Source organism: Pleurodeles waltl, chromosome 8, assembly GCF_031143425.1.
Source record: "Pleurodeles waltl isolate 20211129_DDA chromosome 8, aPleWal1.hap1.20221129, whole genome shotgun sequence".
In the NCBI taxonomy this organism is placed as follows: domain Eukaryota; kingdom Metazoa; phylum Chordata; class Amphibia; order Caudata; family Salamandridae; genus Pleurodeles; species Pleurodeles waltl.
The window spans coordinates 716562681-716585245 of record NC_090447.1 but is presented as its reverse complement, the minus strand read 5'-3'; the positions used below and the strand labels follow the sequence as shown (position 1 = coordinate 716585245).

General features: G+C 47.0%; 1 protein-coding gene across 3 annotated transcripts in view; it reads left to right on the top strand.

Annotated features, from left to right (window-relative positions):
• DCBLD2 (discoidin, CUB and LCCL domain containing 2) overlaps positions 1–22565 on the top strand; it is a 529217-nt gene that overhangs the window by 304380 nt on the left and 202272 nt on the right. For all 3 annotated transcript variants that reach the window (XM_069204886.1, XM_069204888.1, XM_069204885.1), the window contains exon 9: positions 15262–15386. In XM_069204886.1, coding sequence (XP_069060987.1) covers positions 15262–15386 — 125 coding nt within the window. The remainder of the gene's footprint in view (positions 1–15261; positions 15387–22565) is intronic.

The window sequence follows — 22565 nt, the reverse complement described above, 5'->3', positions numbered from 1 at the left end:
TACAAGTTGTTTTCCTTCGAAGAAGTGTTTTCGAGTCACGGGATGAAGTGACTCCTCCTTTTCGGCTCCGTTGCGCATGGGCATCGACTCCATGTTAGATTGTTTTCCCACAGAGGGTAAGGTAGGAGTGATAGAGTATAAAGAAAAGAGATGTCCATGCAAATGGAATATATATATATATATATGTTCAATGGCATGTGTAGCTGCAGATACACATGCTGTGCACTGTTCCTGCCATCTAGTGTTGGGCTCGGAGTGTTACAAGGTGTTTTTCTTCAAAAAAGTCTTTTCGAGTCACGTGACCGAGTGACTCCTCCCTTTCGGCTCCATTGCGCATGGGCATCGACTCCATCTTAGATTGTTTTCTTTTCGCCATCGGGTTCGGACGTGTTCCTCTTCGCTCTGTGATTTGAATCGGGAAAGTTTAACAAATCACTGAAAATATGTTGGTATTGTTGCGTTCTGGACTGGTTTTCTATAGATACATCGGCACCGACGAGACAACCGCTTCGGCGGCACTTCGGGGCTACCGCACTCAACCGAGGCCTGGTCGGCCAGACCACACCCGTCGCCGAAGACTCATGGACGGGACCTCCTTACGTTTCTGTCAGACGTGCCACGCCAAGTATCCTTATACAGAGCTGCATCAGGTCTGTAATCTGTGTTCATCACCGGAACACAGAGATGATACCTGTGAGGCTTGCAAGGCTTTTCGGTTGAAGAAGACCTTGAGAGATTGACGAGCAAGGCGCTTGCAGATGGCATCGAAATCGCCACAACACCTCGACGTCGAGGAGGAAGAGATGGCTGTCTCGATCCAGGGTTCGGAATCGGACGACTCCGACAGAGACCGACCACCAACGGCAGGACAAAAAGTGAGTACACCTGCCCCGACCCAGCCCAAAGTCAGTTGAAAAAACGGAAGGCCTCGGGAACGCCGCTGCCGGAAGGCCATGGCTCGACCCACAAGAAAAGTGGTGACCAAATAACATCTTCGGCACCGAAAATGGCCAAGATCGTGCCGAAGTCTTCTGACTCGGGTCGAGAAACCTGCATCAAAAAGAGTCGACATCGATTGGTCGAATCGAACAAGCCGTGAAAGAGCCTCTCGGAGCCGAGACCAACCGTAACCATGGGTGTTTCGGTACCGAAAAAAACGGCTTCGGAGCCGAAAAAGACTTCTTATACAGAAGAACATGGGCTCTCCCAACAAGTTAAAGAGAGGCACAGGTTTGAGCAGGAGCTGGAAGTGGAGGAGCTTGACCAAACTCAACCAAGTTTACAAATCCAGAAGGACACTGGGAAAATTCAAACCATCCCTCTGCTCATGTTTAAAAGAAAATTGGCTTTTCACGCAGAGACTGAAACTGAGCAGCCAAGAGCAAAGGTGGTTAGAGAAAGGTCACCAATTCCACATTTCACACCAGAGATGTCGCCACCACACTCGCCACAAGGGACAAGGTCACCAGTTGGCACTCCAACTGCACAGTCACCCACACATCCTGTGCACACACAGGACGATGCAGATCCCTGGGACCTATACAACCCACCAGTTTCAGACAACAGTCCTGAGTGTTATCCTTCAAAGCTATCTCCTCCAGAGGATAGCACATCCTACACGCAAGTACTAGCCAGGGCTGCGACATTCCATAATGTCACGATGCACTCAGAACCAGTGGAGGATGACTTTCTTTTCAATACACTGGCGTCCACGCATGCATCATATCAAAGCCTGCCAATGTTACCAGGCATGCTTAAGCATGCACAACAGGTCTTCCAAGAACCGGTCAAGGGAAGGGCCATTACACCGCGGGTGGAGAAAAAATATAAACCTCCCCCATCGGACCCTGTGTTCATTACATAGCAGCTCCCTCCGGACTCTGTTGTAGTGGGAGCCGCAAGAAAGCGGGCAAATTCACAATCGTCAGGGGATGCGCCACCCCCTGATAAAGAAAGCCGTAAATTTGACGCGGCAGGGAAAAGAGTGGCATCGCAAGCGGCCAACCAGTGCGCCAATTCACAGGCCCTCCTCGTCCGTTACGAATGAGCACATTGGGACGAAATGCACAATATTATTCAGCATTTACCAAAGAAACATCAAAAACTGGCTCAACAGGTGGTGGAGGAGGGACAGGCCATCTCCAACAACCAAATCCGTTCTGCACTGGACTCTGCCGATACAGCAGCACGAACGCACGAACTGTAAACACAGCAGTTACCATCAGGAGGCATGCATAGTTACGCAGTTCTGGTTTCAGACCAGAAATACAGCAAGCGGTATTAAACATGCCGTTCAACCAGCAGCAACTGTTTGAACCGGAGGTGGACACTGCAATAGAAAAAATGAAGGAGGACACAGACACGGCCAAAGCCATGGGCGCGCTCTACTCTTCCCAGTATAGGAGAACATTTAGGAAGCCACAGTTTAGGGGAGGGTTTAGACAGCAACCCTCAGAGCCATCCACCTCCCAAACAAAACCCACCTACCAGTCTCAGTACCAGAGAGGGTGGTTTTGTGGTTCATTCAGGGGACAATACCCAAGAAGAAGGGGAAAATGTCAGCCTGCCAAGCAGACCCCCAGTAACAAGCAGTGACTTCAATGTCACACTTCTCCAACACACATCACCAGTGGGGGAAGATCAACAAAATACCACAAACATTGGTCAGACATAACCACGGACTCATGGGTTCTATCAATTATCCAAAATGGTTACTGCATAGAGTTCACACATTTCCCTCCAGATGTTCCCCCAAGGACGCACAAACTGTCAGCACATCATCTAGACCTACTACAAATAGAGGTGCAAGCACTATTAACAAAACAAGCCATAGAACTAGTACCACACCATCAAAAAGGAACAGGGATTTACTCCCTCTATTTCCTTTTTCCCAAAAAAGACAAAACACTAAGACCAATTCTAGATCTCAGGACGTTAAACCTCTTCATTAAATCAGATCATTTCCACATGGTCACACTACAAGATGTAGTTCCCTTGCTAAAACAGGAAGAATACATGGCAACACTGGATTTAAAGGATGCGTATTCCCACATACCCATCCATCCATCTCACAGGAAATACCTCAGATTTGTCATACAGGGCAAACATTACCAATTCAAAGTATTGCCCTTCGGGATAACAACAGCGCCCAGAGTATTTACAAAATGCCTCGCTGTAGTAGCAGCTCATATAAGGAGACATCCCATGCACGTATTCCCATATCTCGAAGATTGGCTAATAAAAGCCAACACAACAACGGTGTCAAAGTCACACGCAATATGTAATAGATACTCTACACAAACTAGGGTTTTCTATAAACTACCAAAAATCTCATTTGCAACCATCCGAAATACAACAATACTTGGGAGCCACACTCAACACGCAAAGAGCAATTGCCACTCCAAGCCTACAAAGAGTTCCATCATTTCAAAATATAGTGTCAAGCATACAACCAAACCAACAGTATACAGTCAGGTTTGTAATGAAACTATTAGGCATGATGTCCTCATGCATCACGATTGTCCCAAATGCACGGCTGCACATGCGGCCCTTACAACAGTGCCTAGCAAAACAATGGACGCAGGCACAGGGTCAACTTCAAGATCTAGTGTTGATAGACTGCCAAACACACTCTTCGCTTCAATGATGGAACCCTGTAAATTTAAACAAAGGGCGGCCATTTCAAGACCCAGTGCCTCACGCCATTATTACAACAGACGCTTCCATGATTGGGTGGGGGGCACACCTCAACAATCACAATATACAAGGTCAATGGGACAATCAACAAAAACAACTTCACATAAATCACTTAGAACTACTAGCGGTCTCCCTAGCACTGAAAGCTTTTCAACCCCTTCTAGTCCACAAACACATTCTTGTCAAAACGGACAATATGACAACAATGTATTATCTAAACAAACAGGGGGGACACTCTAGTCACAACTATGCCTCCTAGCACAAAAAATTTGGCATTGGGCAATTCACAACAACATTCACCTGGTAGCGCAATATATACCAGGCATTCGCAATCAGTTAGCTGACAGTCTCAGTCGAGATCACCAGCAAACTCACGAGTTGGAAATACATCCCCAGATTCTACAAGATTACTTCTACCGCTGAGGGACACCAGACATAGATCTGTTTGCAACAAAACTCAAAATGCCAAAACTTCGCATCCAGGTACCCACACCCTCAGTCCAAGGGCAATGCTCTATGGATTAGTTGGTCAGGGATATTTGCTTACGCTTTTCCCCCCTCCCACTCATTCCTTTCCTAGTCAACAAATTGAGTTAAAACAAACTCAAACTAATACTCATAGCACCAACTTGGGCTTGCCAACTGTGGTACACCACACTGTTGGACTTCTCAGTAGTACCTCACATTAAACTCCCAAACAGACCAGATCTGTTAACACAACACAAACAACAGATCAGACACCCCAATCCAGCATCACTCAACCTAGCAATTTGGCTCCTGAAGTCTTAGAACTTGCCTATCTAAACCTTTCAAATGAGTATATGAAAGTCATTAAACAGGCAAGAAAACCGACATCAAGGCATTGTTATGCTAATAAATGGAAAAGGTTTGTTTTCTACTGCCAAGCAAACCAAATCACACAGTTAGAGGCCTCCATACAAAACATTGTGAGTTACTTACTAAACCTACAAAAAGCAAATCTTGCTTTTTCTTCCATCAAAATTCATCTCACTGCAATCTCTGCTTACCTGCAGATTAAACATACAAAGTCACTTTTTAGAATCCCAGTTATTAAAGCCTTTATGGTAGGTCTAAAAAGGATCATACCTCCAAGAACCCCACCATTACCCTTGTGGAATCTTAATATTGTACTTACACAACTCATGGGCCCACCTTTTGAACCCATGCATTGTTGCCAAATCCAATTCTTAACTTGGAAGGTAGCTTTTCTAATAGCCATCACTTCACTACGAAGAGTTAGTGAAATACAGACGTTTACTATCGAAGAACCCTTTATACAAATACACAAACATAAAGTGGTTCTCCGTACAAATCTAAACTTTTTACCAAAAGTCATTTCACCGTTTCATCTAAACCAAACAGTAGAGCTCCCAGTCTTCTTCCCACAACCAGACTCTGTAGCAGAAAGAGCACTGCATACATTAGACATAAAAAGAGCGCTAATGTATTACATAGACAGAACAAAATCATTTTGTAAAACTAAGCAAATGTTTGTTGCTTTCCAAAAACCCCATGCTGGTAACCCTATATCCAAACAGGGCATAGCCAGATGGATAGTCAAATGCATTCAAACCTGTTACCTCAAAGATAAAAGAGACTTACCCATTACACCAAAGGCACACTCCACTAGAAAGAAAGGAGAAACAATGGCCTTTCTAGGTAATATACCAATGACAGAGATTTGTAAGGCAGCCACTTGGTCTACACCTCATACCTTTACTAAACATTACTATGTAGATGTGTTAGCAACACAACAAGCCACAGTAGGACAGGCTGTACTAACAACATTATTTCAAACAACTTCAACTCCTACAGGCTGACCACTGCTTTCGGGAGGATTACTGCTTTGTAGTCTATGCATAGCATGTGTATCTGCAGCTACACATGCCATTGAACGGAATATGTCACTTACCCAGTGTACATCTGTTCGTGGCATGTTGCGCTGCAGATTCACATGCGCCCTCCCACCTCCCCGGGAGCCTGTAGCCGTTTAGGTTGCATTTAAATTGTATATATGTAAATAAATATTCCTTTACCACAAACTATGTACATACTTATCTATTCCATTTCATGGACATCGTTAGTATCCTCATTCTACCACTCCTACCTCACCCTATGCGGGGAAAACAATCTAAGATGGAGTCAATGCCCATGCGCAATGGAGCCGAAAGGGAGGAGTCACTCTGTCCCATGACTCGAAAAGACTTCTTCGAAGAAAAACAACTTGTAACACTCCGAGCCCAACACTAGATGGCAGGAACAGTGCACAGCATGTGAATCTGCAGCGCAACATGCCACGAACAGATGTACACTGGGTAAGTGACATTTTACATATATATATATATATATATATATATATATATATATATATATATGTTCGATGGCATCTGTCGCTGGAGATACACATGTTTTGCATAGCTCGCCATCTGGTGTTGGGTCGGAGTGTTACAAGTTGTTTTTCTTCGAAGAAGTCTTTCGAGTCACGGGACCGAGTGACTCCTCCTTTTGTCTCCATTGCGCATGGGCGTCGACTCCATCTTCGATTGTTTTTTTTCCGCCATCGGGTTCGGACGTGTTCCTGTCGCTCCGAGTTTCGTAACGGAAAGTTAGCTATCTATCGGAAGATTACGTCGGTATTGTTGGGTTCGGGATCGGCTTAGATAGAATCGACACTGCATCGAAGTTTGGAGAGCTCCGGTGCCCTTCGGGGTAGCTTTCGATCCCCCGTCGGGGCCTGGTCGGCCCGACCGCGTGTCAGACAACGCAGATGGAACGGACCCCGTTTCGTTTCTGTCCCAAATGCCACAACAAATACCCGTATTCAGACCAACATTTGGTCTGTAACCTGTGCCTGTCGCCTGAGCACAGTGAAGAGAGTTGCGAGGCCTGTCGTGCATTCCGGTCCCGAAAAACACTCTGTGACCGTCGAGGCAGAAGACTTCAGATGGCGTCCACGCCGACAGCACACCGAGAGTTCGAGGAACAAGAGGAGGAAGAGGCCTTCTCGATCCACGAATCGGACTCCGAAGAATTCGACGATCCAAGAACTGTGAGTAAGACGTCGAAGGCAACACACAAGAAAAGTGACAAGGCCCAGGGGACGCAACTGCCACCAGGCCATGGCTCGACCCATAAATTCGGTGACCGACCGTCGGCACCGATAAAGGCCGAAACAGTGCCGAGATCGTCCGACTCTGGTTGAGACACCGGCACGCAGCCTGCTCGGGACCGAGACAGTGCTGCTGAAAGGGATCGACGCCGAGAAAGCGGTGCCGAGACGGCTCAACGCCGAGACAGTGGCACCGAGGAAGATCGACGCCGAGAGGTTTCGACTCCAAAAAAGAAAAAAGTCACCTCGGAGCCGAAAAAGAGTACAGACAGGGTTTCGGTGCCAAAACGAGCCGCAACCGACCCAGTTACCGGTTCCTATTCAGAGGAACAATCACTGTCCTCTCAGATGCGAAAGCATAGATTTGAGGAGGAGTTGCAATCCACCGAAGTGGACCATACGCAGAAACGTATTTTCATACAGGAAGGAACAGGGAAAATAAGCAACCTTCCCCCAATTAGAAGGAAAAGGAGACTGGAGTTTCAAACAGACCAAGCACCACAAACAAAATTGGTGAAAAAGGTAACTCCGCCACCCTCTCCACCACCTGTAACTAACGTTTCACCAGCACAAACTCCTTCACATTCCCCGGCTCACACCACCGCGAGCCAAGGTGACCAAGACCAGGACGCTTGGGACTTATACGACGCCCCAGTGTCGGACAACAGTCCAGAGGCGTATCCCACAAAGCCCTCACCACCAGAAGACAGCACGGCTTATTCACAAGTGGTGGCTAGAGCGGCAGAGTTCCACAACGTAAACCTCCACTCAGAACCAGTCGAGGATGACTTCTTATTCAACACCCTCTCCTCCACCCACAGCTCCTACCAAAGCTTGCCTATGCTCCCAGGAATGCTACGGCACGCAAAAAACATCTTCAAGGAGCCGGTCAAGAGTAGGGCAATAACACCAAGGGTGGAAAAGAAATATAAAGCGCCTCCTACAGACCCTGTTTTCATCACCTCACAGCTGCCACCAGATTCCGTCGTAGTAGGAGCAGCTTGCAAGAGAGCCAACTCCCACACATCTGGGGATGCACCACCCCCAGATAAAGAGAGCCACAAGTTTGATGCAGCTGGAAAGAGAGTCGCAGTACAGGCTGCAAACCAGTGGCGCATCGCTAACTCCCAAGCACTACTTGCGCGCTATGACAGTGCCCATTGGGACGAGATGCAACACCTCATTGAGCATCTACCCAAGGAAATGCAAAAGAGGGCGAAGCAGGTGGTTGAGGAAGGACAGAACATATCAAATAATCAGATACGCTCCTCTATGGATGCAGCGGACACAGCTGCAAGAACAATTAACACATCTGTGACTATAAGAAGGCACGCATGGCTACGAACGTCTGGTTTTAAACCAGAGATACAGCAGGCAGTGCTCAATATGCCATTCAATGAAAAAGAACTGTTCGGACCAGAGGTGGACACGGCAATTGAGAAACTGAAAAAAGACACTGACACTGCTAAAGCCATGGGCGCACTCTACTCCCCGCAGAGCAGAGGCACTTACAGCACCTTCCGCAAGACAACCTTTAGAGGGGGGTTTCGGGGTCAAGCCACACAAGCCAGCACCTCACAGACAACACCGTCCAGCTACCAGGGACAGTATCAGAGGGGAGGCTTTCGGGGCCAATACAGAGGACAATTCCCTAGCAATAGAGGAAGATTTCAAAGCCCCAAAAGCCCTACAACCAAGCAGTGACTCACATGTCACTCATCCCCTCCACACAACACCAGTGGGGGGAAGAATAGGCCAGTATTACCAAGCATGGGAGGAAATAACTACAGACACTTGGGTCTTAGCAATTATCCAACATGGTTATTGCATAGAATTTCTACAAATCCCTCCAAACATACCACCAAGAACACAGAATTTATCAAAACAACATTCAGACCTTCTGGAAACAGAAGTTCAAGCATTATTGCAAAAGAACGCAATAGAACTAGTACCAGAAACACAAATAAACACAGGAGTTTACTCACTGTACTTTTTAATACCAAAAAAGGACAAAACACTGAGACCAATCCTAGACCTCAGAACACTAAACACCTACATCAAGTCAGAACACTTTCACATGGTCACGCTACAAGAGGTGTTACCATTGCTAAAGCAGCAAGAGTACATGACAACCTTAGATCTTAAAGACGCGTATTTCCACATACCGATACATCCGTCGCACAGGAAATACCTCAGGTTTGTATTCAAAGGAATACATTACCAATTCAAAGTATTGCCGTTTGGTTTAACAACCGCGCCAAGAGTCTTTACAAAATGTCTAGCAGTAGTGGCTGCACACATCAGAAGGCAGCAAATACACGTATTCCCGTATCTAGACAACTGGCTAATCAAGACCAACTCACTGACAAGGTGCTCACACCACACAGATCAAGTCATACAAACCCTCTACAAACTCGGTTTCACCATCAACTATGCAAAATCACACATTCTGCCGTGCAAAGTACAACAATATCTAGGAGCCGTAATAGACACAACAAAAGGATTAGCCACTCCAAGTCCACAAAGAATTCAAAATTTCAACAAAATCATACAGCGCATGTACCCAACACAGAGAATACAAGCGAAAATGATATTACAACTCCTAGGCATGATGTCCTCATGCATAGCCATTGTCCCGAACGCAAGACTGCACATGAGGCCCTTACAACAGTGCCTAGCATCGCAATGGTCACAAGCACTGGGTCACCTTCTAGATCTGGTGTTGATAGACCGCCAAACATACCTCTCGCTTCTATGGTGGAACAGTATAAATTTAAACAAAGGGCGGCCTTTCCAAGACCCAGTGCCACAATACGTAATAACGACAGATGCTTCCATGACGGGGTGGGGAGCACACCTCGATCAACACAGCATACAAGGACAATGGGACGTACATCAAACAAAACTGCACATAAATCACCTAGAAATGCTAGCAGTTTTTCAAGCACTAAAAGTATTCCAACCAATCATAACTCACAAGTACATTCTTGTCAAAACAGACAACATGACAACAATATATTATCTAAACAAACAGGGGGGGACACACTCACCGCAGCTGAGCCTCCTAGCACAAAAGATATGGCGCTGGGCTATTCACAACCACGTTCGCCTAATAGCACAGTTTATTCCAGGGATCCAAAATCAACTTGGAGACAATCTCTCTCGAGATCACCAACAGGTCCACGAATGGGAGATTCACCCCCAAATTCTAAACACTTACTTCAAACTTTGGGGAACACCTCAAATAGACTTATTTGCAACGAAGGAGAACGCAAAATGCCAAAACTTCGCATCCAGATACCCACACAGGCAGTCCCAAGGCAATGCCCTATGGATGAACTGGTCAGGGATATTTGCGTACGCTTTTCCCCCTCTCCCTCTCATTCCATATCTAGTAAACAAATTGAGTCAAAGCAAACTCAAACTCATACTGATTGCACCAACATGGGCAAGGCAACCTTGGTACACAACACTGCTAGACCTATCAGTAGTACCCCACGTCAAGTTGCCCAACAGGCCAGATCTGTTAACACAACACAAACAACAGATCAGGCATCCAAACCCAGCATTGCTGAATCTAGCAATCTGGCTCCTGAAATCCTAGAATTCGGACACTTAAACCTCACACAAGAATGTATGGAAGTCATAAAGCAAGCTAGAAGACCATCCACTAGACACTGTTATGCAAGCAAATGGAAAAGGTTTGTTTGCTACTGCCATCAGAATCAAATCCAACCAATACACGCATCTCCAAAGGATGTAGTGGGCTACTTACTACACTTACAAAAATCGAACCTGGCCTTCTCTTCCATTAAGATACACCTCTCAGCAATATCTGCACACCTGCAGATTACCCATTCAACTTCACTGTTTAGGATACCTGTCATTAAAGCGTTTATGGAAGGCCTCAAAAGAATTATACCACCACGGACACCACCTGTTCCTTCATGGAACCTTAACATCATCTTAACAAGGCTCATGGGTCCACCCTTTGAACCTATACATTCTTGCGAAATACAATTCCTAACCTGGAAAGTTGCATTTCTCATCGCCATCACATCTCTAAGAAGAGTAAGTGAGATTCAGGTGTTTACAATACAAGAACCTTTTATCCAACTACACAAAAATAAGGTAGTCCTAAGGACTAATCCTAAATTTTTACCGAAGGTTATTTCACCATTCCACCTAAATCAAACGGTGGAACTACCAGTATTCTTCCCACAGCCAGATTCCGTAGCTGAGAGGGCACTACATACATTAGATGTCAAAAGAGCATTAATGTACTACATTGACAGAACAAAGAACATCAGGAAAACTAAACAGCTATTTATTGCATTCCAAAAACCTCATGCAGAAAACCCAATATCAAAACAAGGTATAGCCAGATGGATAGTTAAGTGCATCCAAATCTGCTACCTTAAAGCAAATCGACAGCTGCCCATTACACCAAGGGCACACTCAACCAGAAAGAAAGGTGCCACCATGGCCTTCCTAGGAAATATTCCAATGCACAAAATATGTAAGGCAGCCACATGGTCTACGCCTCACACATTCACCAAGCACTACTGTGTAGATGTGTTATCTGCACAACAAGCCACAGTAGGTCAAGCCGTGCTAAAAACCTTATTTCAAACCACTTCCACTCCTACAGGCTAAACCACCGCTTTTGGGGAGTTAACTGCTTACTAGTCTATGCAAAACATGTGTATCTCCAGCGACAGATGCCATCGAACTGAAAATGTCACTTACCCAGTGTACATCTGTTCGTGGCATCAGTCGCTGAAGATTCACATGTGCCCACCCACCTCCCCGGGAGCCTGTAGCAGTCCGGAAGTTAACTTAAGCTTTGTACATTTGTAAATATATTATTTAAACCTTAAATAGGTACATACTTAGTCACTCCATTGCATGGGCACTATTACTACAACACAACTCCTACCTCACCCTCTGCGGGGAAAACAATCGAAGATGGAGTCGACGCCCATGCGCAATGGAGACAAAAGGAGGAGTCACTCGGTCCCGTGACTCGAAAGACTTCTTCGAAGAAAAACAACTTGTAACACTCCGACCCAACACCAGATGTCGAGCTATGCAAAACATGTGAATCTTCAGCGACTGATGCCACGAACAGATGTACACTGGGTAAGTGACATTTTCAATATATACAGGGTAAAGAACTTAGGCATTGTGTATATATATATTCACAAAGTAACGTAACTGCCTCATTGCTATTAGCTAATAATTTTCTTTATGAGAAACGAGATAAGAAAGCTACACACCTAAAGCAAAACGGAATGCATTTGATGCTAGCAAAGCTGAGAGATAACCCTTGTGTGTGACTCAGGAAGAAGGCAAATTAACTTGTACATGCAAATTTTTTGATAATTCCCATTCTGTGTATCAATGTGCCTTTTTGTGTTGATTCTCACAGAGTAAAAACAGTGCAGTGAACGTATTTTCATCCTCATGACGTTTGTGATAATATTAGAGTGAGAAATTATGTTTAAGGTATAGTCCTATAAAGGCCTGTTGGTTTTCTCTGTTTTTCATATAACTTGTATTACAACGGGTGAGTTTTGTATTGCAAATAAGCACCTAACTCGTAGAGCATTATGCATAGTGTATAACTTATAAGTGAGGGGTCAGAAGGTACTATAGGCTTCAAGTGGGCATGAATGTGGCATGCACACACTGTTAACCCCCCCCACACACGCCAGTAAAACACACATATAGACAAATGTGCTGCATATTTGTGAACTATAGTGAATTGACCCAATGAACTTTAACTGGAAGCACTTGGAACAAACACAGTGGTATGGATAGAATATTCACTTTCAGCATGACTATGCAGCATGCTCAGATTTGCTCGATTCTCCGTAAGGTTCATTTGGAGTGCATCACTGTTGCTAAATAGTCTACATATCTAATCTGTTATGTAACTCCACAGGTGTTTGATATTCACTTTTTTCTCATTGGAAAAGCAGCATTTTCTTTAGTTGAAGGGCATCCTTGCTTGTCAGAGTTCGATTTCACAGTTCAGATTTACTGTAACTAATTTTGAAGTCTGCTACTAGCCTTTACAATGACTTGAATAAAACACGATCCTAACATCATACGCAAATGTGGACCTTGCACTCCTTTGCAGACACCTGACTGCTGTGTACCTTTAGGTTTATTCCTAATTTCAGCCCTTACGTTTTCAATGAAAGGACAGAAGAAGGAAGAAGTGTGCATACTTGCCTTGCAATCGTTCGGAGCCTAATTTTATCTCCCTCATCACACAACCCTTTGAACACCCTTAGAGCCTAATTTTGTCTTTCTCATCCCACAAACCTTTTAAGAGGATTGTGGATGTATGATTTTCATAATTGTCTATTATACATTTCATCAGTTTGTCTCCCATTCCTATTTTCTTTAATGGTTTTTGCACTAATAGCCATCTTGCTGTGATGCCTTTTCTGCATCAAAGTCTTTCGATACTGTTTATTTATTGATTTTGATGAAGTGGGTGAATCATTAGAATATAGCCAAAGGTTTGTATGGCTATGACAAAGCACTGTCTGCCTCATTTTGGTGTATCTAAAAGCCTGTCCACTTTCTTTAGCTTACCAAAGGTTTGTATACATCTTAAAATCAGTATTCAGCTGATAGTCTTTTCAGGAGTTGAGATTATTTTGGCCTCTTCCATCTTACTTGTGACTTGCTTGCCATATAAAAATGATTTAACCAGTTATGAGGAAGTTAACTCACAAACGTTGTGTAGAGGGATCTAATAAACCAGTAGGTACTGGTTGTTTTGTTTGGATTCAGTGTTTTGATTGCTTCTCTCGCTTCCTATTAAATTATTACACATTTTGTTTCCTCTTATAAATGTGTGGCTGGACTCATAGATAAACAGCAAAGAGATAGGTTGTCTGTCCTTCCTCTTATTCCACTTCTTTAAAATGGATTTTGGAGCATAGGTGTACAAGTTCAGGCAATGGTAGGCGTGCACCTCTAGCATTGAATACACTCTGTCTAAATAGTATGATAGCCAAGACATATTCAGCATTATGTATTGTTCTTGCTTCTAACACAAAGAGCAGTCTTCCAGCAACTGCGGTGACTTCTTCTGAGGTGGTATGTAGGGAACATATATTAGAATAATGCTCCACTGCAGCACACAATGGGGCTTGTACCCTTTGAAAGAGGTGGCGCGATTGACGAACCCCGCCACTTCCCAAAATAACAAATTAAAATACACCATCACTTCAAAACCCCAAAGTAAACCATCCCTCCCACTAAAAGCTCAGATTAAAATACCCCCTCCCTTCAAAAGTCCAAATAAAAACATAAAACTAACTACAAAATGAAACAAAACACTACACTTAAATGCATTACACTTTTAAAATAAAATAAAATGGCACTTACCCGCAGGTTGCACATCCTCCTCGCTGTTCTTTTGCTGTCTCTGTTGTCCGATGCACAAAGAGCTCCCCTAATCAATCCAGACACTGCTCTTATGCTGTTAACCAACATGAGACAAGCACCTGGATTGGATGGAGTGGGCTGGCTGGACGGTCCTCTGGGCCATGGAGACATGAGCTTCTAAGTGCGCATGTCACTTTGGCCGGCGCAAACCAGCAGACCAAGGTGACAGGTGCACTTAGGAGTATCCAGTCAGCCCATCTTCATTCCTCCATGCTGCCAGTCTGCAGCAGAGGCCGCACCTGGCATGTCTCCAAACTGCTGCAGTGCGCACTGCGTACACCAGTGAAAATAAAATGGCAATGAAGTCTTCTCATTGGCATTTGATATTTTTTTTTTCCTGCGCAGCTCGCAGCAAGTGGGGTGTGATGGTCCCCCGCCCTCGAGGAGAAACCGCCACTGGAAGCACATGGACACTTCACCATCCATTGGCTGCAATGGAAGCTCTTCTCATGTTGACTAACTCAGTGGGTGGCCAATAATATGTAGAGTAGTAGTGAAGAGGATTAGCATCATAGGAGCTGATCCAAAGCTCTTCTCTTCATGCTCCTTTTTTCCTTTTTGGCATGATCTTTGAAAACCAGCTAAAGCTGTTACTAGCCAGACCTAACCACTTATTAATTTAATAAATACGCGGGAGACACGTTAAATGCAGAAATCATGGTATGTAGACATTGAATTCCAATTTTAGGGATCATTGTAATTCTTAATGTGCTCACTTTTTGTAGAACTTGGTAATCACTGGTATGTGTGAGCTGACTACTGTTACATGCTGGTGAATCCTTTTGGTCCTAAGCACTTTTAGCATTACAAACGTGTGGTAGGAATTGGTGTAGATTTGTTTTTAAAGCTGTTAGCGCTGTAATTCAAATATATCCTTATTGCTGAGCATAAAAGTATCTGTGGCTTGTGTTTGTGTGTGTATGAATATTTGTATCTAGTGTAAACATAAAACTTCAATTTTACAGGAATAATAACAACTGGCTCCACCATGGCACAGTACAATTTTTATGTTGTGATGTACAGAATTATGTACAGTGATGATGGAAAAAAATGGAACGTGTACAAAGAACCTCACATCGAACAGGAAAAGGTAAACTATCTGAATTCTAATATGTTCAGGTTAGTTAAAGGCTGTATTGCTAGAACCAGAAGAGAGATGCTGTTTAGTTTTTAGGACACTCACTTTCACAGAGTTTTTCTTGGTTAATGAATTTCTGGAGGAGTAAGTAATGCTATACTCATTTACCTAAATCGGTTTCACATTTGCTCATCCAGTGCCTGACAAATCAACATATTGCATACAATAACAAAGAAGTTGCTATTTTAAGGGATACTAAGATTTACCAAACAGTGGCTGCCATACAAGAGAAAGTACTTAATTGGAAACTATGGAAAAGAAATATGGGCTCATTTAGGTTTGCCAAATGCCCTAGGAACAATGCAGAGGAAAATTAAAAAGAGGCTTTTGCAAGCTCTGCAAGCAATTCGACATCTGCCAGAAAAGCATGCTGGGTAGCAGTACCTTGAGCTCTAGGTACCCTTAGTTATGTGTTATACTGCTAAATTAAACACATTCATAGGTAGCAAACAGTTGCATCTAGTCAACTGAGGTAGAACATTTAATTGTCAACTGTCAAAGAATGATGTATATAATTGAAACCTCAAGCTCTCTGCATTTATCAATTGAGCTTTTGTCAGCTAAGAATTGCCAACTCCTTCAGTGTGAAAAGTCATTGTGAAAGAAGTTCAAAATTCTAAGGAAGACAGAATGGATCAATTCAGTAGATAAATTGTAAGGACTAAGATGGCAAGAGATACACAAACTACTGAGCAACCCTCAGCTGTACCAGTCCTCGCAGAGGAACTCTAAACACAGAATAGTCTTTGGGAAAGTAAATCTTGTAGATAACAGTGTCATTTCTGCCTGTCTTCTCTTTCTGAGCCCTTCATTATGCCCTTTCCTGGGTATCTATGTTCTCGTCTTAGTTTACAAGCCACTTGCTATCTGGTCATCTTTGTGAGGAAGAATCTATTTTGCACACAAGGGCCCCTGGCTCTGAAGTCACAAAGTTTAAGATTTTGGAATGACAGGGTAGTTGGGTTTGTGTCCTTGAATTACAGTGCGAAGGCTACCTGAGGTGCTACGGTGACCTCATGCAAATCTTATGTCTTAAGTTCTTTGTAGAAATCAGAGAGGACTACTAGCGCAATGTCTGCTCTTCCTATTTTATTAGAGATTTCTTCTGGCTTTCTGCTGTTGGTTCCTGGGTTCCCTAGTGCTTTGAGAACTTTAGATGCGGACAGTTTCTTTAGATAACAGGAGATTGTAGTGGGGGTGTGGTCTGGCCACGTACTGAAATGGCCACCTGAGTGCCGAGCTCCGTAGAGCAGCAGGCCTTGGACCGGGGGCAGCGGCGCTGGGGAAATGCCGGAAGGCCCCCCTGTTGATCACGGAATGAGCGCTGGGGGCCGCTGGTGTCCAGGGGCCCCCTGTTCTCTTCAAACACTCGCGGGGGACTCCCGCCTTCACCTGGGTGGTTCGAGGAAGCCGTGACGGCCTGGCGGCCTGCAAGGGTCTGATGAGCCACGGCCTTGCGTGAGCTGGAGGCCCGGCTCGGAACAGACGCCTCCCTGAGGGCTTCGGAAGCCCTGGCGGGGGACGCTGCCGAGGGTGGCGGACTCTGCGGGTGAGCGAGGGCATAGACTGTGGCCACGCCCTCACCCATTAAAGTGCCTCTGCCCGCCCTACCTTCCTACTGCATTACGATCTTTCCCCCCGCGGAGGCGTGGGGAACGCTCAGAGTAGCATTTTTGACCCACATCTTCAGCTACCTGGCAATTGGGACTTCGTCAAGGGACAGGAGGGCAGCGGCTTGACCTGTTCCCGAACCATCGTCGCCTCTGACCCTTTCCCTGCCTGGCGGCCCCCCTGGAGTGTGAATCGACACACTGGCGCAACCTACTGGCACAAGGTTCTGGCCACTAAAGTTTCCAGGAGAGTGACGGAGCAGCGCTGCTGGGAAAAGGCCCCTCCCTTAGCTGGTGATAGTGGTGGGGGGATTGTGGCAAGACTGGAGAGGCTACATCTTACAAAGACAGAGAGGCACATGGCGGAGTGGAGCCCGGAGAGTCCATGCAGTGGGCCCCTGTACTTTTGGTACTCTTGATAATGGCAAGACACTCTCCACTACCCCTTATGGTCACTGCAGGGGTGGGACCCAATCTGTCTGACAGGAGGGTATCCCTAGTGGTGCTGTCTGCAGAATTGAGGAACCCCTGCACTGCCCCCGTGTCACCCTGGGCCATCGAGCTGATGCCCTGGCAATACTGGATAAGTCTCGCCTGTGCTGGCTTAACGGAGGGCTCTCTGGTCTACTGTTTCTCCTCATGGTTGCCCATGAGCGATTGGGCCTAATGCCTCACACACCGCTTTGGGCTTCTGACTCCTACCCTCTAACGCTGGTCCTCTGATCTTCAGTTACCGACACCCCAGTGGCTGCTTTCTGGTCCCTGCCAGGATCTGCAACTCGGAAGGCGACCCATCTCCTTCCCTTCCTCCCCCTTCTTCCTCTGTTGCACCATCTGTCTGCCCCCGCATCTGCTGCACAGTGGATCAACGCTCTCCCGGTCCCTACCTACACTGGGGAGCCTGCGATGCCCGGAGGTAAGATGGCGAGTAAACCACCGGGTAAGCCGTCCTGGCAGCTACTCTTTCCGGAAGCTTTGCGCCACCAGAGAGTCCCGCCCACAGAGGAGCACCCACTCCCTCCCCCAGTAGTATGGCGAACGCCAAACAGAGCGTGACCAGGGACCGCATCCTACAGGAGATTTCAGCGGTGGGCCGTAAGCTGGAAGGTATGGACAGTGCCATGGCTTCACTGACGGCGGAGACGAAATCCATGCACCTGGATATAGCAGGCTTTCAGGCACAAGTTACAGGACTGGACCAGCGAGTAACGTCAGTGGAAACACACATTGCCTCCTGGGTAGACAGAGACCAAGAACTCTGCTACCTCCGTAGCAAACTGATCAACCTGGAGGATAGGAGCCGCAGGAATAATGTTCGCTTTCTTGGGTTCCCAGAAAACATCGAAGGCGCGGACATATACTCTTACCTACGGGAGACCCTACCCAAGCTTACTGGCATTACTTTTGATCCTCCCCTGGAGTTTCATAGAGTGCATAGACTGGGTCCCAAACGGCAGGATGGCACCAACCGCCCCTGCCCAATCATAGCTTGTCTGCTGCGTCAGCTATTGCAGGCGGCCTGAGCGCATGGTCCATTCCGGTCGGATGCTCTGGAGGTTCGACTAACGGCCAACTTTTCCAAAGAGACCAGCTAATGCAGGAGGGCATTCTTGTCTCTCCGACCTTGCCTCCGCCAGCTGGATGTGAAATATGGCTTGTTTGAGCCGGCCAGTATGTGGATCACCAAAAATGGGTCATCAAGGGACTTTTACGACCCGAAGGACCTGCGACTATTTCTGGAGGGACTTCAGAACCAGACCCAATCCATGGACACAGCGACTCAGATCCATCCAGACATGCTGGGGACCGCTCTCGAGTGCCGCCCTTTCAACTCCCGCTCCTGAGGTTGTGGGACGGACCACTGCGGATTCCCACTCTAGGGGGAGAGACCTGGAGAGGCTCACGAAGAGCCACGGCGACAGGGGTCAGGTGCTGCAGGCAGTAGCGATGCACACGCAGATCGCTGACAGGGACAAGTCTTGTTCCCCTCTGAAACCCACTCTGGCCCCCATTTGAGGGCAAGGAAACGTGATGTTCTAAAGAAGCCCCACCATTGACGACCACGAGGTCCCGTGAGAAGCTACAGAGGCTCTGCTGCGGGGACGACGGAGCGGAGAGATGATTACCTGACTTTAGAATTTCACAGACACTTTGTTTATAGGGGTCCAATATTTCCGCAGGTCATACGTCAATCTTCTTCAGTTGTCTAGCCCTCATTTTGCCTGTTCAAGTGGACTTGGTACTGCTTTAGTGTTGTTCTATTGGATCTATTTGTTTGCAATATGTTTTAAGTTTGGCTGCTTTTCAATGCTAAATGTGTGCTGCAGTACGCTGTCATAGTTGCATGACTTCTGTTGCAGGCTCTTACACGCGCCTGCTGCGTGCTTTCGCGCTGCCCTGTCCTCCCCCCCCTCCCTCTTGAACCACTCCTTGTGTCTCCCCTTCACCCACCCCCCTTTCCTGGATCTTAGTTTCTCTCCTCCATCACCTCCCTCTTTTTTGCCTTCTCCACTAGGGCTTTGTGATGGTAGGCCCTAACCTATCCCCTTCGGTACCATTGCGGATTATATCTTGGAATGTAAACGGTCTTACCCATTTTATATAACGAAAAAAGGTCCTGTCCTACCTTAACTCCAAACAGGCTGATATAGCTTTACTGCAGTAGATACACTTAGACAGAGAGAAGTCTAGCAAACTACACAGGGATTGGATGGGCACTACACTGTTCAGCTGCAGCCCAACCTCACCCGATACAGGGAACGTCCCCTGGAAATGCTGTGCAAAACCCTCTCCCCGCAGTTATTAAAGCATGGACTGACCTAGAGGGGCGCTATGTGTTTGCTAAGTTAAATATAGGCGATTCCTCACTGTGCGTGGGCTCCGTTTACGTGCCAATCGGCCCAAAGCGCCTTTTCTTCCTGCAAATCAACCGCCTCTTGACGGAAATTGGGGTGACCCGCTATTTGATAGGGGGTGACTGAAACCTAGCCAGAGACGCAGTATTAGACAGGACGGGACCCTTGGAAGTTAGTAACAATGCCGACAGAGCCCTTCAGTCCGATATATCCTGGTGGGTCATTGAAGGCTGACCCATCCGGCTGACAGGGAGTACACCTTCCTGTCACCGGTGCATGGCACCCGATCTCGTCTCAATTAATTCCTTATGTCCCATAACCTAGTGGCCCATACCCATGATGCATGCTTGAATGTGGTCTCTCGGACCACTCCCCAGTCAGCGTCGCTGTCCAGATGGGCCTGGTATCCCTGGGCCGCAAACTGTGGAGATTTGCCATTCACAGGTATTGTTCCCCTCAGGGCAAGACACAGCTGAGAGGCCATGCGTCCACCTTTGCCCAAAGCAACTTGGGCACTATTGACTCCAGGCGAACCATGTGGGCTGCAGCTAAGGCAACGATCCGGGGGTGCAGCTCATGCGTGACGCGGCATTAGCAAATGAAGAAAGGAAAGAGCGACAGGTGGCGTTGGAACTTGACATCTGTCGTCTTGCATGCCAATACACTGACCACCCCTCTCTTCCAGGGCGTCGGAGTCTAGAACGCACCCGAATGCCTCTTAATGAGTTATACACCTCCCAGGCCGAGTACACCCTACAGCGTCTACAGGGGAGGCACTATGAACAAGGCGAAAAAGCAGGCCGGCTGCGTGCAGCTCAGCTTTGTCATAGGACGGCTGCTCTCGCTATCCCGGCCATTCGCACCCCCTCATGGGACGTGCTTACACACCCGCAGCTGATAGCAAATGAGTTTGCTTCCTTCTACCGGCACCTTTATACGCCGGAGACGTCTAGCCCTGTTCAGATTGCAGCTTTTCTTGCTGATCTTGATCTACCTTCTTTGTCAGACGACAGGCGCAGCCTCCTGGAAGGGGAAATCAGCAGGCTGGAAATAGAGAGAGTCATCTCTGATTTACCTTACCACAAGTCGCCCAGGGAGGATGGGTTCCCGGCGGAATTTTACAAATGGGTGGGGTAAGAGGCGGTTGGCATCTTGCATGAGGCCTTGAGTGAAGCCTGCAAGACGAAAGCTCTAGGAGCCATCTCCAACATTGCCACAATAGCAATTATACCAAAACCTGGGAGGGACCCCCTGCTGTGTAGTAGTTACCGACCCATCTCTCTCTTAAACAGTGGTATCAAAATCCTAGCTAGTATCTTGGCAAATAGGCTACGTAAAGTCATACCGTCCCTGATCCATTACACTCAAGTGGTGTTTGTACCAGGCCGCACCTCCCGGAACCACCTGCGCACTCTGTGCCATACCCTGTGGGCTTCCAAGGATCTGCCAGAGACTGCGCCGGCCCTGTCTCTGGACGCCGAGAAGGCGTTCGATCATATAGAGTGGCCCTATCAGTTTGCGACGATGGAAAGATTTTGTTTGGGAGACTGATTTATCTCTATGATACGATTGCTATATGATCAGCCCACAGCACGAGTTAACTATGGAGGCTTCCTCTCGACCCCCTTTCCCATCCGCAGAGGGACGCGACAGGGATGCCCCCTCTCTCCCCTTTTGTTCCCCCTGGCGATGGAACCCCTTGCCGCAGCCATCCGCTCCTCCCCTTCCGTAACAGGTCTCACTCTGCCGGATGGCATTTCCAAGCTCTATCTATACGCCGATGAGGATCTTCGAACCCTAATGGACCTCGAGTGATCTCTACCAGCCTTACTGGAGATCATTGACATATTTGCACCCCTCTCTGGCTACCGTATTAACTGGGACAAGAGCGAGGTGCTTCCCTTTTGCGTGTGACCACAAAAGCAGCACTCCTCAGCTTCCCATTTCGTTAGACTCCGAGATACTTCAAATACCTGGGGGTGTTGGTCAACCAAGGCTTGGTGCACATGGTGGCGGACAATCTAGACCCCCTTATTGCGCGAATGAAACTTGATTTTGCAAAATGGAACCACCTGGGCCTCTCCATGTAGGGCATGGTACAGGCGGTCAGGATGGTCACAGTGCCTCGTTTCACTTATGTCTTAGGGCTCTTACCCTTACAAGTGCCTCTCTCTACTTTGCGGAGCATTGATACTCTTATCAGAGCCTTCGTGTGGGGCTCCATGCGGCCACGCCTAGCACCCGCCAAGCTACTAGCTTGCCGCTCCCATGTGGGTATAAGGTGTTGCTTTCCACTGATGGGGGACTTGGAGGGCTCTATTGTTATGACCTCTCATCCTCTAGCTCGGCGAACCCGATCCTGAGGGCGACCCGGGAGGCCTGGCGCAGGGTCCACCGCCTGCTCGGGGACCACCCTCTCTTCCACGCCCAGGCCCCCTTGTGTAACAACAATGGACTACGGATAGGCGGTGAGTTGCTCAACTGGCCACAATGGAGCAGGGCCGGTATCCATGAACTTGCTCAGGTTCTAGAAGGTGACGTGCTCAAACCTTTCACTAGGCTGCTGGAGGAATTCGATCTTCATCTGCGGCAAGAGTGGAGATACCTTCAACTCAACCATTTCTTGCATCAGGGTGCTGACACCATCCGACGGGGGCTCCAGACTT